Raw genomic sequence first — 24923 nt, 5'->3', positions numbered from 1 at the left:
GTTTGACCCCCACCTCTTCACTAAGGAAGTGTGTATATACAGGTCCTCTCATGTTGTTAGTTGCCATTGAATTGGTTGTAACTCATGGTGACCTTGTGTACAACAGAATTAAATTTGCCCAGTCCTGAACCATCTTCACGATTGTTGGTATGTTTGAGACCATTGTTGTGACTATTGTGTCAATCCACCTCATTGAGGGTTTCTTTCATTTTCACTGACTTTCTACTTCACCCATCATCTCATGTAAAACCTGTTGCTGTTGAGTTGATTCTGAATGAAGGTGACCCTAGGGGACAGAGTAAAACAGCCCCATAGGGTTTCCAAGGTTGTAATCTTTATAGAAGCAGACTGCTGTATCTTTCTCCTGTGGAGTGGCTGGTGGGTTCAAACTGTTGACCCTTTGGTTAGCAGCTGAGCGATTAACTAACCACTGCAGCACCAGGGCTCCTTAATCATCTCATAGACTCTTTTTATTGGGGTCCGGCTGTGCCCCTTATCATGTTTCCTGATGAGAAAGTTCTCCTCAGGTGTTTGGTTCAAGAGGATGCAGATCGCGTTGCTTTTTGCAGTCATAACGTAGCTCAAGTAACTGTCTTCCTCAAAGGAATCTTTCTTCCAAGGAAATTATTTCATTTCTTTTGTATTTAGATTTGGAACTTTCCAGTCCCACATCGAGAGGCACCTGCCAATGTGAGGTTGACTAATGAAATTGTCTTGAGACTTTACTTCTGTGCCATCTTCTGTTGGTGGATCCTTTCTGCTGTTGCCTTTCCTTTTCTTTTTTTTCTTTTGTCTTTTATGCAGTTCTGTGGACATCTGTCGAGGCTTACATTGGTGTTCTTAGTTGCCACTGCATTGGCTCCAACTCATGGCGAAATGTTGCCTGGTCCTGCACCATCTTCATGATTGTTGGCATGTCTGAGTCCAGTTGAGGCTTCTAGCACTTCATATTCTTTTCCTTGTCAATATAGTACACACTAAAGTTCTACTCTGCACACACGGGGTCGCCATGAGTCAGAATCGACACAATAGCAAGTAACAACAGCAACAAAATGTATTCTGGGTGTTAGATGGAAGAATGGGTCCTCAGGGTAGATTGGGTGATGATGTTGAAAGTTTTTATTTTCTGGATATGACATTCAATAGCTCTACAGAATACAAACTCAGACACTGAATCTTCCCCTTCTGCTTTCTGTTTAATCCAAGGACATCCCTCTCAGGCATCATTCACACATCCACTCTCATGCGTCCCTTCATCATCCATTTATTAACATGCCTTGTGCCAAGCCCTTTGCCAGCTCCTGGGGACACAGAGAGGAGGACAATAGCATCTATGCCCTTGAGGCATTCCTGGTCTTGTTGAGGAGTGATTTAAAATGATTAGTCAATCCCAGAATATTGAATTTCTCTAAAAGCTACTGTAGGGCAAAAAAAAGAGGTAATTATCCAAAGTCTTTAAATCTGTTACCAACTTTAATTGATTTAATTAGGTAAAATTCATAGGATTGTAAGGTTGGAAGGGGCTCAGAAGACATTCCTGTTTCTTCTCTCTGCCTTTAGGCAATGATGCACTCAAATTATCCCAGAAACCCATACATTTCGGAAAAGAGCAGCATTTCGAAGAACTATTGCCCTTTGCCCATTCAGAGAAAACTTTCCATTCAGTGAGCACCCACAGGGAAAACGACGTGAACTTGCTGAAAGAGTTGACATGCACCGTGGCAAAATATTGTTCTGAAAGATGTGAATGGGATCACCCATCCTTCTCTCTCACACACGCGCACACACTTGAAATGAAATCCCCATGATGTGCACTAGTGGAATCGGGCTAAACACACATGGTAAATACAGAAGGCACAATGAAAACATGGCTGTAATATGGTAAGGACCCTTTGAGGGTTCTTTCAGTTCCCGGGGGGGAAAAAAAGCTATTTCTCAGCATTTGACAAATCCTGTTTTGCTATAACACAGAGGCATACCTTCTGTTTAGTTGGCATTTTTGCATCATGCCAGTCAATCAGCAACATGGTTTAAGCATCTGCTCTGTGCAGATCTTAAATAATTCCAAGAAGGCTGTGGTTGTGTGTTAGAAGGAGGGGCTGTGTGTGGAGTCGCAGAGCCTGGGCTCACGTGTCTGCTAGCTGTGTGACCACTTTGAGCCTCATTTCCTCCTACTTCATAGGGTTGCTGTGGGCATATAATGAGTTAAAGGTGTGAAGATAGTTTGCAAATTGTACAACTGTATGCATTGCCTGCCTTTTCTAAGTGAATATTTGTTTGTGTGATCACAGACTTGCAGAGATATTAGGACTATTAGCAGAAAACCAGTTGACGTTGAGTCGACTTCGACTCATAGCAACCCCATGTGTGCCAGAGTAGAACTGTGCTCCATAGGATTTTCAAGGGAGATTTTTCAGAAGTAGATCACTAGCCTTTCTTCAGGTGCCTCTGGGTGAGCTCGAACCTCTAACTTTTTGGTTAGCAACCGAGCATGTTAACAGAGTCCCTAGGTGATGCAAATGGGTGACACACTTGGCTGCTAACCAGAAGGTTGGAAGTTCCAGTCCACCCAAAGGCACCTTAGAAGAAAGGCCTGGTGATCTACTTCTGAAAAACCATCCCTTGAAAACCCTATGGAGCAGCACAGTTCTACTCTGACACACATGGGGTCACCGTGAGTCAGAGCCAACTCGACGGCAACTGGTACTATGAGTGCTGTTTAACCAAACCTGTCGCTGTTGTGTAGGTTCTGTCTCCTAGAGACCCTGTAGGACAGAGCAGAGCTGCTGCGTAGGGTTTCTAAGGCTGTAATCTTTTACAGAAGCAGACTGTCACATCTTTCTTCTGCAGAGTGGCTGGTGGATTTGAACCGCCAGCCTTTCAGTTAGCAACTGAGCGCTTAACCACTGTGCCACCAGAGCTCTCTGTTCGGACTACTGAGCAAAACCAAGCCAAACCCATTTCCTTTGAGGTGACTCATAGCGACCCTATAGGACAGTGTAGAACTTCCTCATAGGGTTTCCAAGGAGTGGCTGGTGAATTTGAACTGCCGATCTTTCAGTTAGCAGCTGAGCGCTTAACCACTTTGCCACCAGGGCTCCTACTCTAACTGAACATGGGAACTTATTGGCTCATGTAACCAAGAGGCCTAGATTAAATGGCTTCAGGCATGGCTGATTCCAGGTGCTTCAATTATGCCCTCAGGAAATCTGTCTTCAAGCCCTTGATGCTGTTTTTGTCTTAGTTTTGTTTTCAGGTCATGAAACTGGGGGGCCAGATAGAGTTTGTTCTATTGGAACCATATTGACACAAAGTAAGGATGGAATAAACGAGAGGAAATTAAAAGAATCGATAATGGACAGGGAAAAATACCAATGGCTCTCACTTTACTGGGCTGTGAGTTTTTACGTACAGGGACCTCTCTCGTTTCTGTATTCCTAGTATTTATCTCCCCCCCGCCCCAAGAAAACAAACAAACAAAAACCAAACCCTTTGCCATAAGTTGATTCTGACTCAGAAAGAGATTCTGGTATATAGTACGTGCTCAGGAAATATTTGCAAATGAATAGATGTGTGATTTCTTTTCCCTCACTCCCAGGATGAATCTCATTCAAGCCTATTAAAACAGATGGTTATGTAAAAACTGCCTTCTGCCTCATCCTCTGTTTTGCTTTCTCTTTACCTGTTGGCAGGATCCGATGTCTACCTTCTTCCAGTTTGGAGCATCCATCCAGCAGCAAGCCACCGTCATGCTGAAGATCATGCAGGATTATGACTGGCATGTCTTCTCCCTGGTGACCACCATCTTCCCTGGCTACAGGGACTTCATTAGCTTCGTCAAGACCACGGTGGACAACAGCTTTGTGGGCTGGGACTTGCAGAACGTGATCACGCTGGACACTTCCTTTGAGGACGCAAAGACGCAAGTCCAGTTGAAGAAGATCCACTCTTCCGTCATCTTGCTCTACTGTTCCAAAGACGAGGCTGTCCTCATCCTGAGCGAGGCCCGCTCCCTCGGTCTCACTGGGTATGACTTCTTCTGGATTGTCCCCAGCTTGGTCTCTGGGAACACAGAGCTCATCCCCAAAGAGTTTCCATCAGGACTCATTTCAGTCTCTTACGACGACTGGGACTACAGCCTGGAAGCAAGAGTACGGGATGGTCTGGGCATCCTCACCACTGCTGCGGCTTCCATGTTGGAGAGGTACTCCTATATCCCTGAGGCCAAGGCCAGCTGCTACGGGCAGACGGAGAAGCCAGAGGCCCCACTACACACTTTGCACCAGTAAGAGGGGGCTCTTTGCTTGTCTCCCCAAGTGGGGTCAGAGTATTTTTGTTGTTGTTGTTTGCATAATAAGAGCGGTGTTTGTTTAAATAAGAACAAATCAGAGTTTGAATAAGAGCTGTTGCCGTTAGTTGCCGTTGAGTCCATTTTTGACTCATAGCATCCCCATATGACAGAGTAGAACTGCCCCATAGGGCCTTCTTGGCTATAGTGTTTATGATAGCAGATCACCAGGCCTTTCTCCTGCAGAGTTGCTGGGCGGGTTCAAACCACTAACCATTCAGTTAGCAGCCGAGTGCTTAACTGTTGCCCCACCAGGGATCCTTAAATAAGAGTAATACATACTTATTGCCAAAATGGGCACTGAATGTGGAGAATGGCATGTGGGTTCTTATGGAAATTTTGTTTGATTTCTGCTCTCCTCTCCTTTTGTTTTGGAGATAGGTAACATCATACCATAATTGCTGTCTGCGATTTGTTTTACTCAACAAGATGTGTTGGAAACCTGCACTTGAGATATAAACATGTTAACTGTATTCTTTGTAACCTACACATCGTATTCCTCAGTATGGATATACCATAATTTATTTATCCAGTCCCAATAATGATAGCAATTTAGGTTGTTGCTGATCTTTTCCCATACGAGCTAAGCTCCAGTGGTGCATTACATGTATCCCTTTGTATATACATGTGGTATTGATTCTAAGAAGTGGAATTTTGAGGTTATAGAGTATGTGCATTTTAAAATATAAGTTTCTGTTGCCAAATTGTCCTACAAAGTAGCTATACCAGCTTATAGTATAGTATAATATACAGTAGGAGCCCTGGTGACTAACTGGCTGCTAACTGAAAGGTCAGCAGTTCAAACCCACCAGTGGCTTTGCAGGAGAAAGACCTGGCTCTCTACCCCTGTAAAGATTAATACAGCCTAGAAAACCCTGTGGGGTGGTTTCACTCTGACATATAGGGTTGCTGTGAGCCAGAATCGACTCAACAGCACACAGCAACATATATACAGTGGTTCAGTGGTAGAATTCTCACCTTCCATGAGGGAGACCACTTGTCTGTCATTGGAGGCTTATGTGTTGCTGAACAGGTTTCAGTGGAGTTTCCAGACTAAGAAGGACTAGGAAGAAAGGCCTAGCAATCTACTTCCAAATATCAGCCAATGAAAGCCCTTTAGATCAAAATGGTCTTTCGTTATGGACCATTGTGATGTCCCCATTGTACATGGGGTCACCATGATTTGGGGGCCAACTTGATGGTAGCTAACAACAACGAGATATATACTATACGTATAGTATTACAAGCTCAAGCAGATTGTGAAGGTAGTCCTCCCACGTCTTCACCAACAACTCCACACACTGGTGCTCCTATATCTGAATTTCTTTCCCTCTTTTATCCTAAGTATTTTTGTAGGTCATTGGAAACCTTGGAAAACATCACTTCTAAGGCTGTGTTCTATTCTATTCTATTCTATTATGTGACTGTGTCATCATTTACTTAACTACTCTCATCTTGATGGACATTGACGTTAAATTTTATGTTTATGAGCAGTGTCATTGTTCCTTGTGGGCTGTCATTACTGCTCAGCTGTTGGGATTTGGACTCATCACTCCCACCTCACTCCCCATATACTTGGCTGATGTTGGCTGGCTTAATCCACGCCCAATCCTCAGATAAGGAGCAGTGTAGCCCTGTGATGAAGAGACTGGGCTCTGGAGTAAGGCTTGTATGTGTTCGGATCTTGTCTCGTTCACTTTCTACATGGAGTAGGCAATCACTTGAGCTTTCTGGGCCTCAGTTGTTCATTTCTCACATGATGGATCCGGTACCTGCCTTCTAGGCAGTGGCTCTCAAACGGTAGCATGCCTCAGAATCATGGGTGGGGGGAAGCTTGTTAAAAACAGATTGCTGGGCCCCAATCTTTGATTCAGGGGATCTGCGGTCAGGTCCAGGAGTTTTTATGTCTAGCAAGTTCCCAGGTGACGCTGATGCTGCTGGTCTAGGAACATGCTTGGAGAACTAATGTTCTCGGGTAGCCTGTGGTTAAATGAGGTGAGGCATGAAATGGGCTGCTTAGCACTGTGCCTAGCACCTGGTAATTATTTAGTAACTGTCAAAGCATTTATTTAGTAACTGTCAAAGAATTTATCTTTGGTCTTCAGAAATTATGGTCTGCAGAGAAGGCTGGCTTGCTGCCATCAGAGTGTCACAGCACCCTAAGATGTCTCTGGAAAGCCTTAGGACTTTAGATCTGCTGCAGTTCAAAGATGATCTCTAGGGCAGGGGGCTGGAGATGCGTATGAGTGTGTATATGTGTATGTTTGTGTGTATGCAGACAGTTTATGTTGTTGTTGTTGCTAGGTGCCGTCCAGTCAATTCCCAACTCATAGCAACTGTATATGACAGAGTCGAACTGCCCCATAGGGTTTCCTAGGCTGCAGTCCTTATACAGGAGAAGATTATCAGGTCTTTTCTCCCACAGAGGCGTTGGTGGGCTCAAACTGCTGACCTTTTGATTAGCAGTCGAGCACTTAACCATTGTGCCACCAAAAACAAAAAAAAAAACCAAGTCCATTGCCATTGAGTCAATTCCAACTCATAGCGACCCTATAAGACAGAGTGGCACTGCCCCATAGGGTTTCCAAGGAGCAGCTAGTGGATTTGAACTGCCAATGTTTTGGTTAGCAATCAAGCTCTTAACCACTGAGCCACCAGGGCTCCTTTATACATCCTTTCAATTGATATACACACCTGAAAAAAGAACCCTTGAATTCTTAAGGAATCCTATTCTTAAGAATTTTTCCCTTCCTCTCTTTAATGACCCTGTTTCTACATCGCCACTTTGGGCATCTTAAATAAATGCCCAAATATCAGGGAGGATCTCAGATGAATCAGTAGAGACATAGGAGCCTTTTACGGAGGCAGCGGTGCTGCCAACCAAAGGTAAGGGCTGGGCTACTGAATTCTTCCTCCTCATGATAAGATGTGCCCTGCAGCTGTAATATTCAGAATGTATAATTCTAATGGAAATATAACTCAGTTTTAGAGCAATTGAAATATAATATATACAGGAAAAGGAATTGGAGAGGGATAATTGGCAGGGCATTCAGATCTCTTTCCAGTGACCACCCTGAATTCTATCCTTTAAAAAAAAAATCCCACTGCTGTGAAATGCTGTTGTGCCATTTCCAGAAGTTACGCCTTTGAATGCAGCAATTTTGTAAATGGTATTTCAGCCCCAGAGAAGCAATGCATCAAGCGTGGTAAGGCGTCATCCACTGCTTGGTGTTTAATGAAACATCCCTCCATCTATGGAGGGCTGGCTGTGTTCACCCAGTACATGAGGCTTAATAATGGCCCAAGCAGTCTCTCTCTGCCACACTCCCCACCACCAAAGTGGGCCTTAAAGCCACCCCTGGAAAGACTGGGACTCTACCAGGTTTCCCTTGCCTGGGAACCGGAGAGGCCAAAAGAAGAGAGTTTAAGAAAAAGGATGAGCATACTATATCTTTGTCCCTCCTTCCATTCCTTCTTCTATCCAACAGACCCTGTGGTAGCCCCCAGAATACGTAGATTAATGAAGATATAACTTCTGTCCTTAAAGAGTGTACAGTCTTATGAGGATGGGGGAAATTCATCTGAAGACAAACTTGGGTAACGAAAACTCCTTTTTCAACATTGAAAAAAGGAATAGCACCAAATAGTACAGAGTTTAAAAAAAAAAAAATACCTTCCCCAGTACTCACCAGGGAGAACAAACAAAGGCTGACATGTCATGTTTGTTTTAAAATGTTAAAAGATATGAAACACTACTGATGATGTAGAAGTTCTAATGATACCTCTTCTTTTCCCTTTCTCTCAATGGGGGGAAAAATGATGATAAATTTGGCATGGATCCAAAGCCATGCACCTGTTTTTGTACTATCTGTGTATATGTCTGCACAACCATTGACCCAAAACATTGCTCCTTTGGGTATTTTAATGGTATCTAATATACTAGAATATATTAAAAATAAATAAATAAATAAATAAAAATTTTTTAATATACTAGAATTTGCTTTATCTCAACCTATGTTTTCAAGATCAATCTATGAAGATACATATGATTCTAGCTCATTCTTCTTAGTTGCAGTTTTGTATTCTGCTGCATAAATGTTTCATCTTTCATTTCATCATTCCCCTTTGATAGATGTTTAGATAATACAGGATCTTCAGTCTGGATAGCTGTAGGCAGTTGTTGTCATTAGCACCCTTGAGCTGACTCCAACTTGCAGCTACCCCATGTACAACAGAACTAAACATTGCCTGATCCTGTGTCATCCTCATGATTGCGAGCATGTTCAAGTCCATCATTGCAGCTATTGTGCCATTCTGTCTCACCAACGGTCTACCACGCCCTCACTGGCCCTCTACTTCACCAAACATGATGTCTTCCTCCAGCAGTTGACCCCTCCAAAACAATTAAGTTGGACAGTGTTCTTGTGATCCGTAGGCTTTCACTGGCTAGTTTTCGAAAGTAGATTTCCAGGTGTTTCTTCTTAACCTGCCTTAGTCTGGAAGCTCTGCTGAAACCCGTCCACCATAGGTAGCCCTGGTGGTCTTTGAAATACCAGTGGCATAGCTTCCAGCATCATAGTAACATGCAAGCCACCACAGTCTGACAAGCTGACAGACGGGTGGTGGGCTGAAGGCAGAGAACAGATATATCTGCAAGATGAGTTGGATCCATCAGCTTGTGCGTTGAAAGCCCAGAACTCTAGAACTAGGGGTTCTCACTTTAAGCTTTAAAAAAAGTCTGATTTTGGAAAGTATCTAGTAAACAGATGGATCTTGTTACTCCCACTAGGTAGTAGGGAGGATGCAGATAGCTTCAGGACAGGTTCAGGTGAATCCATACCTGATGGTTTCAGGATGCATTACTGAGGGGACCTGGGATCCATCTCCGGCTGCTTGAGCACATCGCCTTGGGGTCAGCCATGTATTTCCCTTGGTGCTCCTCATGGGCATTATTTATGTTCTTGTGTACTTATATAACTACGGAGCCCTGGTGGCACAGTGGTTAAGTGCTATGGCTGCCAACCAAAAGGTCAGCAGTTCCAATCCACCAGGCACTCCTTGGAAACCGTGTGGGGGCACCTCTACTCTGTCCTGTAGGGTGGCTATGGGTCGGAATCAACTCAATGACAATGAGTTTTTTATTCTTTTTTTTTTTTTTAAATAACTGCAGAACTTGTGTAGTTAAGGTATTGTGACAGTGGCTTATTGCTCCTGGTGCTAGAGGTGGTACAAGACACTGCTTGCCAGGAATGGCATGTTAATAATTTTACTGTGGACCTGCTTCTGTTCCTGGGGTTTCAGAAAACAAAAGTAGGGGAAAAGGGGAAGTTCTCTTTATGTTTAATATTCCTGGTTTTATAGAAGACACTTTGAAAAGAGCAGTCAGCATTTTCTGAAGTTCAAAAATAGCTCAGCCATGTTATATAACCTTTTTCTCGCTACTGTAAAGTTATTAAACATCTGTTCCTTCCTAAGCACAGAGCATATCAGTGGTAACTTCTGAAATCATGAAGGTAAACCAGTACCTGTTTTGCTGGTGTGGAAACTAAGCCTTTCTGTTGAGTCATCCCATGAATCAAAGTTCATTAGTGAATGGAGTCCCCTGGGTGGCAGTGTGGTATCCTAGTTAAGATAGTGGGGATGGGAGCCAGACTGTCTGGGTTTGAATCCCTAGTCTGTCCTCTTCTAGATTTAAGACTTTGGGCAAGTCACTTAACTCTTCCAAGTCTACCGCCTCAGATGTAATATGGGGATAAGAAATATATTTGCCTCTTAGCCCAGTGCCTGGCACATGATAACCACTCAAACCAGTCATCATTTAGTCAACTCTGACTAATGGCGACCCTTTGTGTGTCATAGTAGAATTGCTCTCTGTAGGGCTTTCAATGGCTGATTTTTTCAGAAGCAGATCACCAGGCCTTTCTTCCGAGGTACTTCTGGGTGGACTTGAACCACCAACCTTCAGGTTAGAAGTCAAGCATGTTAACCGTTTTCACCAGGTACCTGACAAGCAGTCTATAAATGGTTACTATTATTGATAAGGAAACCCTGGTGGTGTAGTGGTTCTAGTGCTACGGCTGCTAGCCGAAAGGTCAGCAGTTCAATCTACCAGGCACTCCTTGGAAACTCTCTGGGGCAGTTCCACTCTGTCTTATAGGGTCGCTATGAGTTGGAATCAACTTGGTTCTTTATAAATAATAAAACCAGTAGTTAGAAAACTGAATGAAACCAGCGTATTCGCATGTCATAGCCCCAAATATTGCCATTCATTCATCCCACAAAAATGTATTTAGTGCCTTCTGTATGTTACATACCAATTATCCACAGGTGGAAAGATACAGAGACTCCACCATATTGAATAAGCCAGAATGGTCATTTGTCTCGTGTCTTCTCCGAGGTTTGGCAGTAGGTGGCATGTCCCATAGTAGAGGGCCACCTCACCAGCTTAGCAGGATGGGAGGAAGGAAAATGTGGTTATGGTGGAGAGCAGCATCTAAGGAAAAGAGGAGTAGGATCTGGGATGACTCAGCGTTCTGTGAATATTTTCCAAGCTTCTTTGTGGTAGCTTTTCTTCTCTTTGGTGCTTCAGGCGCTAGTCATTACTGCCCATGGTAGCTTTCCCGCTGGCTCTTGGTTTAAACATGTAGAGCCAGATGAAGTTCGTTTTATCTTTTAGGCCTGTGCTTTTATGGGATACAGAATATCAAGTGTGTGTGTGTGTGTGTGTTTTCTCCCTCACGTTGGAGGTCGTAGAAGGGAGAAAGAAGGTTTTTCAGACCTACACCTTCTTGCTGAGGGGTTATCTGGGGAGGGATACAGCTGGCGGGAAGAGGGGCAGGGTGGCATGAAGAAAAGTTCGTGGACTGGATAGTATGACGGACTTGGTTTTGAATTTATCACAACCAGGTGTAAGTTGCCGATCACTGGACCCAGATTGTTCCTAAAATGTGTGTGTGTGTGTGTGCTATAAACATCTCTTCTTCTTATAGCAGAATTAAATGAAAGTATATGTGTGTGAAGCACTTGGCATGGTGCCTGGCATTTAGTAGGCATTTCCTAAGTGGTAATTGTCATTGTTGTTGCTTTTGTCTTCTTTCTTTAAATTTTATTTTTGTTGTTGTTGAGAACGTACACAGCAAAACATATACCAATTCAGCAGTTTTTACATGTACAATTCATTGGCACTGATTACATTCTTTAAGTTGTGCAACCATTCTCACCCTCCTTTTCTGAGTTGTTCCTCTCCCATTAACATAAACTCACTGCCCCCTAAGGTTCCTATTTAATCTTTCTAGTTTGCTGTTGTCAATTTGATCCCATGTAGATAGTTCTTAAAAGAGCATAATGCTCAAGGCAGACATTTTTTACTAGTTAAGCTAACTATCATTTGGTTTTAAGAAGACTCTAGGGGATATTTTTGGCTTAAGTTTTAAAGATTATCTCAGGGCAACAAAATGTAGTGCATACATATGATGGAATACTACTCAGCCAGTAGGAGAAATGAAGTCTTGGTTCCTGCTACAGTATGGGTGGAGATGGAAGACATTATGCTGAGTGAAATATGTCAGCCACAAAGGGATAAGTATTGTATGACCTCACTTATATGTCTTCATCTTCTTCACTGTTACTGCCTTCTTCCTCCTCCTCCTTCCTTCCTCCCTTTCCCGCTCTTCCTCCTACTTACTCTTATCATTATTTTCATCATCGTTATTCTTATTGTTTTAATTTATACTTGTTATACTGCAAGCTATACACAAATAAGGAAAATGAGAAATGGCAGTGTATTTCCATCATATTTTTTAGCAACTGGTTGGTGACTATTTTACCTGGGCCTCATGCCCTGCAGCTCCCATTTTAGCTGGGGGAGTCAGATGTGTACAGATTTGAGCGTTGGAAGTCAGATACAAGTGCCCGAGTAGATCTGTAGCACAAATGAGTGGAAAACACATCTGCTTCTGGGAGGTTACAAATTCGTGTTGAAGGGAAATTATCAGGCTTTAATTGATGATACCTGGCTTGAACCCTTACGAGTTTTACATTGACTTCTTGCTTCATGAAGTCAGGCTTCTGCTTTAAGAAGCAACAACGTCAGAAATTATTTTCCCTACAGGAAGGAAAATATATAAATGAGAGAACGTTTAATCCATGTCCAAGTTACATTGGTACTTTTTCAATCTCCATTTCTAAAATAACCACAGGAAAAGTTCCTGGCTTAATGACCCATCAAGAGGCTGCACTAAACCTGGTTGGCATAATTTTGTTTGATAATCAGAATTATCACTGTTGGTTTCTTTTTTAATGCCAGTAAAAGTGCCTGCTCAGTTAATTCTCTGAGCTTGACCAGAGTTAAAACGTCCCTGGATGAATGTGATAACTCCTTGCAAATATTTATCTGTGGAATCACCATATGCTCAACAAACATTTCTGGAAACTGAGCCATCCTGTGGCCTGTGCTATAAATCTGTTGGGAACTCTGGACCCAGGAATGGGGAACAAGGCTGTCTCAAAGTAAATCAGTGAGAGAGATGGTTGTGAGAGAATCCGGGGGCATGAGCCAAATGAAGGACCCAAAGCACATTCCAAGAGGCTGTATGACTGTCTAAGGTGAATTCCGACAGTCCTGTGTCCACACGCTCTCATTATCTGGGCTTCCCTGGGCACGTTACTCCTCTGAGCATCCATTTCTTCGGTGTAAGCAGAGATAATTATCGTTACCATTGAGGAGTATGGTGACAATTAAATGCATGTAATATACTTTGCTGAGCATCTAGGATCTAGTTGGTATGACAAGTATATCATCTGATCCGTCCATGGATCAAATGCACGCTTGTTCCAGCGTCCTTGTATGTCCTGATGGCCCCTGGGGGGTGGGCTCTGCACCCTGGGTGTTCAGCCTGAGCGCTAAGTCAACAGCCTCTTTTCAGCATCACTCTGTTTGTGGCATCTCTCCTGGAACACAGCCCTCCCTCTTTTGGCTGCAAGTCAAAAGCACCGTATGCCAACCGTGCAGTGCAAGTCAATCATTTCCAATTGGCATCCAATGAATAGATCGACAAATGGTGGAAACCTGATGCTGGGAACTTGAAAGGACCAGAAATTGGCCGTGCCTGTACCTTGAGGCAAAGGTGGTGTGGGTTGTTTTGGGGGTACACATACAGCATAAACATTGTTCAGGTTTGCCTTAGGCTATGTATTTAGTCTTTGGATTTTAATACCAGCATGCCTAACAGAAAGATGTATTTATCTGTTTCCTCCAGGGTTGAACACTTAGGGAAGTTTTGATTTTGAGACTTGGTAATTTGGTGACATGCACTAAAAATTTGCTGCACCCCCCACTCCCTCTTCTGTAAAAAGATACAGAAAACAGAAGAACCGTCTTCATCACTCTGGCAGCTGCTGAGAGAGGCTGTATTAGGGGTGGGAATCTTGATGTGTGAGCACAGAGACAGTTAGGAGACCACGACAGAAGTCTAGGAGAGAGAAGACAGGGGCTTAAGTGAGAGTAGTGGCTGGGGATTCAGAGCAAAATGGGTGGGTTTAATGAACATTTGGAGTCTTGGGTGGTGCAGAGGGTAAAGCACTCAGCTGCTAACCAGAAGGCTGGTGGTTTAAATTGACCCAGAGGCACCTTGGAAGAAAGGCCTGGCAATCTACTTCCAAAAGATCACAGCCGTTGAAAACCATATGGAAGTACAGTTCAACTCTGAAACACATGTGGTCGTCATGAGTCACAGTCGATTCAATGACAACTGGTAATGAACATTTTGGAGGTAAAATTTACAAGACTTTATGGATGAATGCGAGGTGGTAAAAAAGAATAATAAGTTTTCACTCGTACAGTCTAATAGATGGTACTCGGGAGAAATAAACTGGGGGTAACGGAAGAGTCAGGAAATCAACATCTAGGTGCAGACATGTGAAATTGGTCATTCTTTGAGACATCCAGGTGGAAACCTCCAGTCGGCAATTGGAGAGAAGAGTGTGAGCTCAGGTTGTGAGATTATTGATGGCAGTTAAAGTCCCAAGATTAGATAAGCTCGCCTAGGGGAAAGTGTAGACTCAAAAGACTGTTCAGGTTCAAACCATGAGGAACTTCAACATTAATTGAAGTTGGTGGTGCAGTGGTTAAGCACTCAGGAGCTAACTGAAAGGTCTGAAGTTCGAACCCACCAACTGCTCCATGGAAGAAAGATGTGGCAGTCTTCTTCTGTATAGATTACAGCCTTGGAAACACTATGAGGACAGTTCTGCTCTGTCCTGTAGGGTCACTATGAATCAGAATCAACTCAGCAGCAGTGGGTGAATCCCCTAAGTGTGGGGAGTAATGGAGAGAGGAGATGGGGCTGTGAATTCCAGCTGCCTTTCCCAGCATTATTTATTGCCAGTCTTGATTTGGTTGAGCAGCCTGGTGGGTGTCTATGCTGTGTCTGCTACAGGCTAGACATCATGCTAGATATCATGGACCTTCCAAAGATCTATAACCTGTGGCCATTGCTAATCTACCTGGGGTTAGTGCAACCTAGTAGAGTTAATTAATCATACCAAAACCCAAACCCACTGCTGTTGAGTCGAATCCAACTCATAATGACCCTGTAAGGTTTCTAAGACTGTAAATCTCTACAGAAGCAGACTGCCACATCTTTCTCCTGCAGAGCTACTGGTAGTTTCGAACCTTCCAGCCTTTCGGTTAGCAGCTGATTGCTTTAACCACTGTGCCACCAGGGCTCCTTAAATAATCATACCAAACCCAAAAACCAAACCCGCTCCCGTCGAGTCGATTCCGACTCATAGCGACCCTATAAGACAGAGTAGAACTGCTTCATAGAGTTTCCGGGGACCACCTGGTGGATTTGAACTGCTGAGCTTTTGGTTAGCAGCCATAGCTCTTCACCTCTTCACCAGGGTTTCCAGTAATCGTACCAGCAGTTGTTAATACATGGAGAAAGTAAAATTTATTATGCGATGAACTGCCATGCAAATCATCAGAGCAGTGAATCCTTTGAGTTCAGAGGAAATAAATACCATACTGGGCGGAAGCCGTGGCATAGATGGTGAGCCGAGCTTTGGATCTGGAGAAATGAGGTTGATATCTCAGGCAGAGGAAAAGCCTCTGCCTTCGTTTCCTTTGGACATGATTTGGAAAATACCTGATGTCACATAAAGTTAAAAACCCTTTCCACCAAAAGAGAGCAGCATTGAGGCAGAGTGTGAAGGCCCAGGGACTCAGGGATGGTCAGTTTACAAGCTGTCCTTTCTCTCCTCTCCTGGAAGAGTATTTCTCTGTGCTCTCCCTCATCTGTAGGACAGAAGCCCCCCTTGTCATCCCTCCCAGTGGGAGATGGATCGTCAACACGGACCTCTGTCCCTGTCCTTTGCCTCCATCTCTGCCTTTGCACCCCTGCTTTTCTGTGTCACCCTTCTCTTGCTTCCATGTCGATGCCACCTGCCTGCAGGTATGACTGAGCTCCTGTTCAGGCTCCCGGTGCCTCGAAGTCTGGCATAGACCACAGGGATGGAGGAGTCACTGTCCAGATCAGTGGTGCTACCTGGGTTCTGCAAGGGCACGGGAGACCCATTTAAAAAACAAAAAACTCATTGCCATTGAGTTGATTCTGACTCATAGCCACCCTCTAGGACAGAGTAGAGCTGCCCCATAGGGCTTCCAAGGCTGTAATCTTTACGGAAGCAGACTGTCACATCTTTCTCCTGTGGAGTGCCTGGTGGGTTCAGGTTGCCGACCTTTTGGTTAGCAGCTGAGAGCTTGACCGCTGTACCACCAAAGATCCTTGTAATAACAGTCCCATAACCCACTGCTGTCAAGTCAATTCCGACTCATAGCGACCCTGTAGGACAGAGTAGAACTGCTCTGTGGGTTTCCAAGGCTGTAATCAGAAGCAGACTGCCACATCTTTCTCCCACAGAGTGGCTGGTGGGTTCCAACTGCCAACCTTTCAATTAGCAGCTGAGTGCTTAACCACTGTGCCACCAGGGCTCCAAGGCATGGGAGACCAGCCACATTTTGACCCAGGCCCCAAAGTTTGGTGAATCTGCTGACGTCTAATGTATTGTCCACATTCCAACAGCCAGTTTTCTGAGGATTTGTCTCATTTGGTTAAGCCCCATCCAAACACAAGGAATATAAACACACACTGCTTAGTTTCCTGCATGATGGAGAACAGCTTTCCTGAGACATGTACTCGTTTCCTTCTCACTTCCATCACTTTTAATGAAAGGAAGTAAGTTTTTAACGTTTAATTTAATTAATGCATCGTTCTATGTGTGTGGAGGAGGGGAAACATCAAGTATGCATTATGCAAGCATATATTTTAAAATGTGATATAATGGAAGTGTCAAAGTGCTCTAACGATAAGTGCTTCCATGTTTTGAGTGCCTTCTGTGTGCCAGTTTAAATACGTTGTCTTTAATCCTGAGGTTTGTGTTAGGATCTTTTGGCTGCAGATAACAATCAATGTAATTCAAATTTACTTGATTGAATTATTTCGCATTAACGGGAATTCCAGAGGTAGGGTAGAGTTCACATAATAGGAGTTCCAGAGGTAGGGTGAACTTCAGATACAGTATGATCAGAGTTCTGATTATTTTACTTACGATGTCTTTTGAAGTGTGGTCCCTGTTCTCAAACTGGCTTCCTTCATGGCCTCAAGTTTGCTGCCAGCAGCCCGTGGGATGGCTTCTTTGTTCATGGCCAATAACAGCCATTTTGAAAATGTCATGTGCCGATTGACTTAGTTCTGGACTTCTGACCCAATTACTAGAACGGCAAATAGGATTAGATTAAACAAAACAAGACCTACTCCTAGAACTGCGGGTGGGATTGGCTTCCCTAAGGCCGGTGGATTCTTATAGGAGGCGTGGAATCTTAGCAGAGTATGAGTTCTGTTAAGAATAAGGAAGAGAGATACAGATGCTGGATAGAGTACCAACAGGTCAATTATAAACCACAGTGACTGCTATTCCAGATGTGGAAACTGAGGACCAGAGAAGTTCCATAACTTGACAAATACCACCCAGCTGACACAAAATGGACACAGCTAATACAAAATGGAGCCAGAATTCAAATCCAGTTTTGTTTGGTTTTAAACCCCACTATGCTAATTTCAGAGGTTGCAAATTGAGATACAGTTTTGTTATTTTTTTGACTCATAGAATCTTTTTACTGTTTTTTTAAAAATTGAATAAGCCCCAACCTTTAAAAATTGTATAAGATTTCACAAAAATATTTTTTTCAGCTTATCTTGAAAAATATGAAGAGCTGGTAATGATAATCCCATATCCCTACTTGGTAATGGCTGACTGGAAGTAGAAAGTGGCTGCCTCTGTTAAATAGAGAAGGGTCTACCCAGTTCACCTTAGTCCTCAGCTGGACCACTTCATTCATATTACCTCACCGGCCTCTTTAAGCATTTTATTTTACCTTAATAACTCTTCTATTTATTTTATTACTTTTACCATAATCAAGAGTTCCAAGGTAGCATAAATGGGTAAGCAATTTGACTACTAATCAAAAGATTGGTGGTTTGAACCCACCCCAAGTTACCTCAGAAGAAAGGCCTGGTGATCTACTTCCAAAAAGCCAGAACCTTGAAAACGTTATGGGACACTTCTACTCTGCAACGTTGGGTCTCCATGAGTCAGAATCAACTCAACGGCAACTGGTACCATAATCATTATTATTTACAATCATGACCAAATCAAGAATTTGATGACCCCAAGACTGTTAGATGTTGGAATGAGTAATAAGAGGAGGTTTTGATATCTCACCTCCAGGGATCTTTATGCCTAGGTCTGTACAACTGAATCTGGTGGACGACATAGGTGTATCTAATCCTATATGCTTGTAACTTTACTAGTTAAATGCTCTTACTTAAAGCTGATGGTGATACCACATAAAGAACTGCTGGTCTATGATTTTCTGTGACTAGAGGCACCCTGAGGTTAGAGAGGTACCTCTGATCTTTTACTCGCATTTTCTCAAAACAAAACAAAAACAAAACTGGCTTTCATAATGCAAGTTTGGAGTGTCTGGAACATAGTCACCCGAGATTAAGTGCCATTTTGTGTGGCTGTAGGTCATATACTTCCTTCTCCCTTCAATTTTCAGTTGATAATTCGAGTTGTTGGTGCCTATAGTGGCTTACTCAAAGGCAAGAACTTACTGAATTACACAAGGAGAGTTCCCACTCATCAGACACAATTAATTTGTAGTCATTCTTCTAAAACTGGAAGAAAAAAAATTTTTTTCTGGTAGGGGTGGCATCCAGGTTTTCTGCAGTATGGTGAAATTTGTTAAATGAATGGTAAATGATGGTGTCTGACAGAACCCATGGTAGTTGTTTTAGAGTCAGTGCTGAAAATATCAAGTTTACCATTTAAACCTAGTGAAGTATATGGTTCTAATCTTCTTTATGACACTGGGATTTTCAGTATTTGCTGTAATAATAACATTTGGGTTTATAAATTCTAACCACCAAGAGTATGTGTGGCAGATTTAATGGTTGTACTTGTCTTCATTAAATTTCATCCTATTGACTTCTGCTTCTGAGGGAAATGAGACTGGATACATCCTATGTGTGAAACAATCTAAATGGAGAAAAAATGAAATGATTTTTCAAGACGTGGATATCAGGCAAAAAAGGGACGGGGAACAAACTAGGTGAGTCCTGTGAATGACCCAGCTCACGGTCTTGAGAGCATTTCTAGGCTGCAACTTAAGGAGGAAGAATCCAGGTAAAGCCTGGAAGACTCCCTGAGTTGAGGACAGAGGGCAGGGATACAAAGGCAACTCAGGTTCATAGGACAGAGTACCTGAGAGGAGATACCTGGGCAGATAGTGAACCCTGAAGATCTATGTGGTGCTCGCCTTGAGTATGCATCTGAGTTCTGAGCGGTGTGTGTAGCTGAGGAACCTATCTAAGGACTGGGGGTGAGGGGGAGGAACACCTCAGAAGATTAGACGTAACAGTGCCTGGTGCTCACCCAGCGTCAGGGATAGTGTATGTTCCCACAAGCCAGACTGGAAAACCTCATCATTCATAGCATCAGGCTGAGTATCCAGAAGGTTTTGCCTCAATAATGGGGAAATAATTTGTTGTAGACTGAGCAATTATCTGGTCCTGCCTAGAAAATCTTAAAAGCAAGATCTGAAAAGATCAAAGTGTTTACAAGTAATTTAGGACCCCAGAGCACAAAAGTCAAGCATATTTACAGCAATACAAAAATGTCCAGCCCCTAACAAGTTAAACCACCACCCATCTGTCAGTTTTTCATACCATGGTGGCTTCCATGTTGCTATGATGTTAGAAGCTATGCCGTTGGTATTACAAGTACCAGCAGGGTCACCTGCAGTGGACAGGTTTTAGCAGAGCTTCCAGACTAAGACAGACTAAGAAAAAGGCCTGGCAATCTCCTTCTGAAAATCAGCCAACGAACCCCTTATGGATCACAACAGAATATTGTTCAATATAGTGCTTGAAGATGAGTCCCCCTAGGCTGGAAGACACTCAACAGTGGATTTAAACATATCAATAATCATGAAGATGGTACAGGACCAAGCAAGTTTTGTTCTGTTATACATAAGGTCATCGTGAGTCAGAGCCGACTCGATGGCAACTAACAATAGCAACAAGTTAAAAATTGTAATTTCTGGCATCCAATAAAAATATTACCAGGCATGCAAAAGAAAAAAAAAACATAAAAATGACCGATAATGAAAAAAATAATCACATCGAAACTGACCTAGACTGACACAAATGTTAGAATTACCAGATACAGGTATTAAATAGGTACTATCACTCTTTTCCATAGTTTCGAAATTTAGGTAGAGACACAGAAAATATTTTAAAAGACCCTTATCGAATTTCTAGGAATGAAAACTACAATATGTGAAATGAAAAGTATACTGAACGGGATTAACGGCAGGTTTGACATTGCAGAAGAAAAGATTAGTGTACTTGAAACTACCCAAAATGAAACATGCAGAGAATATGTAATTTAAAATTGAACAGGGCAACAGTGAGTAGTGGAATAATTTCAAGGGGTTTAATATACGTGTACTTGAAGTCTCTGAAGTGGGGAGAAGGCAGGAAGAGTATTTGAAGAAATAATGACTGAAAAATTTTCAGTTTTCATATAAACTATAAACTCACAGCTCAAGAAACTCAATGAATCCTGAGCACAAAGAAACATGAAGAAAACTATACAAAGGCATGTCATTGTCAAATTCCTCAAAATCAGTGTTAAAGAGAGTATCTTAAAAGCTGTCAGAGGAAAAAAGAGGTGTGTACCAAAGGACAAAGACAAGGATGATGGCAGATTTCTCAACAGAAACAATGCAAGCTGGAAGACAATAGAGAAATATCTTTACAGCACTGAAAGAAAAAAAAAAATCGTCCTAGTAATATTTGTGCAGTGAAAACATATTTCCAAAATGAAAGTGAAATAGAGACTTTTCAGACATAAAATAACTGAAAGAATTCATCACCGGTAGATCCACACAGAAAGGTTGAAGGAAGGTAATACCAGATGTGAATATGGATCTACACAAAGGAATAAAAAGCACCAGAAATTAAAATACCATGGTTAAGTATATAAGGATTTTTAAAAAATTGAATCATTTTAAAAGATAAACGACTTTTTAAACAAAAGTAATAACAGTGTAGGATGGGCTTTATAACATATTAAAAGTGAAATGTATGACGACAATAGCACAGAAGTTGGAAGCAGAGAAATGGAAGTATACTGCCTTAAGGTCTTTATATTATACATGAAATGGTGTACTATCACTTGATGATAACTGTGATAAATTAATAATATATACTGTAAACCCTGAAGCAATCACTAAAAAAGAAAAACAACTGTAGCTAATAAGCCACAAAAGAAATGAAATCACAAAATATTATTCAATTGATCTAAAAGAAGACAGAGAAAAAAGAAAAAGAGTACAAAGAAGAGACGGGACAATTAGAAAATGGGAATGAGAGAGGTGGCATCACTACATATATAGATAGATATTAAAAGGATAAAGGAATAGTATGAACAACTTTATGCCAATAAATCAGACAATTTAGAAGAAGTGGATGATCCCTCAAAAGACACAAACTACCAAAGCTCACACAAGAAGAAATAGATAAGCTGAATAGCCCTATATCTACTAAAGTAATTTAATTTATAATTATAATCCTTCCCACCAGTTAAACTTTAGGCCCAGATTGCTTCACTGGTGAATTCCTACCAAACATTTAAGGAAGAAATAATGCCAATTTTATAGAAGTGAAAGATGGGGAAAACTTCCAAACTCATTCTATTAGGCCAGAATTACCCTAATAAGAAAATCAGATGAAGACAGTACAAGAAAAGAAAACTACACACCAATAAGCCTTCATGAACAAAGATGTAAAAATTCTAAACCAAATTTTAGCAAATTGAATCCAACAATATATATAAAAAAGATAAGACATCATTACCAAATGGTGGGTGCTCAATAAAAATTTGTTGAATGAATAGAAGAGACAAAATTTGCATGAAGTTATGAAAATTAAGTATTACTTGATCATGGTTTGTCCATCATCAGGTACAGAGTGTCATAAAATAATTGATTTCCCACACTAAGAGAATGCTGCAAATTTTAATTGAATGATAAATCCTATGAGACTTATGGGGAAACATTTAAAGTATCACTAAGAGAAAGTAAGCCAGAAATAAACAGGTGGAGGGGTGAAACATTTCAGTAGTCCAGGTGTGGAACTGATCCTGGTCCAAGGAATTTGAAGATTCTAAAAAAAAAAAAAAAGACTCTTTATCCAAGTTAACCCTTCACAGAAAGCCAGGCCTCTTTGGAAAGATATTCTTCACCCAGGCATGAGGTACATCCCCAGTTAATGGAAGTCATGGGGCCATCTGGCTCTTTGCTTTGTTAGTTTTTGCTCAGGATAGCAGGAATTGATATTTATGCAGAGATTTGTGGGTGTGAGAGCAGGAAGGATGCGTTTAGCCCCACCTTCACCCTAAAAAGGGAGAATTAGGTCCAGATGGGTATGGGTGTAATTCTCAGGCAAATCACATCCCTTGCCCTTATCAACATTCTTAGGGTGGAAATTAGGAGCCCCTGTGGTATAATGGTTAAGCATTCAGCTGCTAACCAAAAGGTTGGCAGTTCGAATCCATCCAACAGTTCCATGGAAGAAAGACCTGGCAATCTGCTTCTATGAAGATAACCGCCTAGAAAACCCTGTGGGGCAGTCCTACTCTGTCACATGGGGTTGCCATAAGGACACCTAACAGCAACAACATGGTGGATATAAAACCCAAACTAAGGTATAGGACACTGGGGTTTTAATATAAGCTTTGCTTTTTTACATGGCTGTGATCGTTGGTAAGACTCAACTTTTCTGGGCCTCAGCTTCCTCACCTGTAGATTGATGGCATTAGATAATGTGGAATTGAATCGCTTAATTTAAGGCAGAGCAGGAACGGATGCTGGAGATCACTTAGGCAAATACTTTAAAACTATTTTTCCTCTTTGTAATAAAGACACTTCTGGGTGTTTGTGAAATACTATTACAGTCCCTGGAGTGTAAGTGGTAATACCTACCCTTTAACAAACTCAAGAAAACATTGGAGTGCAAGTGGATAATAACAGTGAGTCTGCTCCTAATTTATAGTTTTATAAATAATTCATAAACTTTGGTTCAAATTCATATAATATATTATTAGTAGTAACACATTTTCAACTGGTTTTGCAACATTGAAGTTGTATATTACTTCTCTGTTACAGATGAGAAAACTGAGGCCCAAAAGACTCAGGGTTAATTGCTCACAAATGAGAGGTTGGCTCATGGCAAAGACATAATATGAGCCGGATTTTTCTTTTTTCCAGACCTAGGTGTGTTGTCTTCACTACACTAGCTTCTTCCTTTTAGGTCCTTTGTGATTGATAATAATGGTATTAAGATGATAATGATAAGCTCCAGGGACTTCTGTTTTATCTTTGTACACCAGGACCTACCACAGCACAGACACTTAACAAACATGCAGTGGATGAGTAAATAATAATAGCTGACACAGCACTTACTCCGAGGGGTGTTATGTGAACGATCTTTACACGCATCATTCTCTTTTATTCTCACAACAATCCCGTGAAGTAGATTGCATTATTATTCCTGCTTTCACATGAGGAGACAATTGTGCAAGATTGTTTGACCATCTTTTTGAACAATGTGATATAAAAATGATTTCACCAGGGCCACTTAGTGGTAGAACCAGGATTAAGATCTCTTCTGCGACTTCTATGAATTGTGGTGTTGGCGAAGAATACTCCATGGACTGCCAAAAGAACAAACAAATCTGTCTTGGAAGAAGTACAGCCAGAATGCTCCTTAGAAGCAAGGGTGTCTCACATACTTTGGACATGTTATCAGGAGGAGCCAGACCCTGGAGAAGGAAATCATGCTTGGCAAAGTAGAGGGTCAGTGAAAAAGAGGAAGACCCTCAGCAAGATGGATTGACACAGTGGCTGCAAGAATGGGCTCAAGCATAACGATTGTGAGGATGGCACAGGACCAGGCAGTGTTTCATTCTGTTGTACTCATAGGATCACTATGAGTCAGAACCAACTCAACGGCACCTGACAACAACCACTGTGACTTCAGCACCCAACCCTCTTGGTTCTCTGGTATCTCAGGGGGAAGGGGATGCTCCAGGTGTATTTTCATGGGACCCTAGGAAGTCTTCCAATGCCAAGAAGCCCAGACAGAGATCTCCCATTGTGGGCAGGGCCACTTGCTTATCTTTAGAGTTTATTTATCATGAAAGAATGATGGATAGGAATTCATCTTACAAACCACACAACCTTTCTGAAAATGTTAATATTCCCACCTTCAATATCAATGAGTATTGTTGACATTGTTATGAAGATTTCTCTCTGCCTCTCTTTTTGTTGCATTGCCAGTAATGAAACAATCAGAGAACAAAGGGGAGAAGCTGGTCTTTCCTGGGAGAAGTTATATGAGAGTAGTCAAAAACTCAGCTGCAGAGTCATCAAGTCCCTTTAAATTAGTTCTAGAATGAGTCCCTTCAGACTTTGTACATCCCCGAGGAGGGCCAATAAATATTAACTGGATACAAAGACTTGAGCAAAAACATCAGGAAGGAAATCTCAGTAATTTTGACCAGGCAGAACAAAGGAAATAAAAGTAGAATAGAAAGGAGGAGGGAAGCTAAGATTTACCTTTGACGCTTGGTGAAAGCCAGGCCTTAATGGCTTGTCTGCCTTGATTTTTTAAAGTGTTCAATTCATATATGCACGGAGGCCACACCATTGGCAAACATTTTTCATTCAGTATAGTATATGGAAGGACTCATGGTGGCACAGTGGTTAAAGTGCTCAGCTGCTAACCAAAAGGCTGCTGATTCGAACCCCCCAGCTGCTCGGGGGAGAAAGATGTGGCAGTCTGCTCCTGTAAAGATTTCAGCCTGATTCTCTATGAGTCAAAATCAACTCGATAGCAGTATGTTTGGGTTTGGTTTATAGAATATAAGGGGAGGGAGCATCAGGCCT

The 24923-nt window shown here is 42.0% G+C and overlaps 1 protein-coding gene across 1 annotated transcript in view; it reads left to right on the top strand.

The window, feature by feature from the left end:
• GRIN2A (glutamate ionotropic receptor NMDA type subunit 2A) overlaps window positions 1-24923 on the top strand; it is a 488385-nt gene that overhangs the window by 286173 nt on the left and 177289 nt on the right. The window contains exon 2 of the mRNA XM_049904373.1: window positions 3693-4285. Coding sequence (XP_049760330.1) covers window positions 3693-4285 — 593 coding nt within the window. The remainder of the gene's footprint in view (window positions 1-3692; window positions 4286-24923) is intronic.

Source organism: Elephas maximus, chromosome 12 (assembly GCF_024166365.1).
Source record: "Elephas maximus indicus isolate mEleMax1 chromosome 12, mEleMax1 primary haplotype, whole genome shotgun sequence".
Classification (NCBI taxonomy): domain Eukaryota; kingdom Metazoa; phylum Chordata; class Mammalia; order Proboscidea; family Elephantidae; genus Elephas; species Elephas maximus.
The sequence above is the reverse complement of the archived record's forward strand: the minus strand, read 5'-3'. Positions and strand labels throughout refer to the sequence as shown.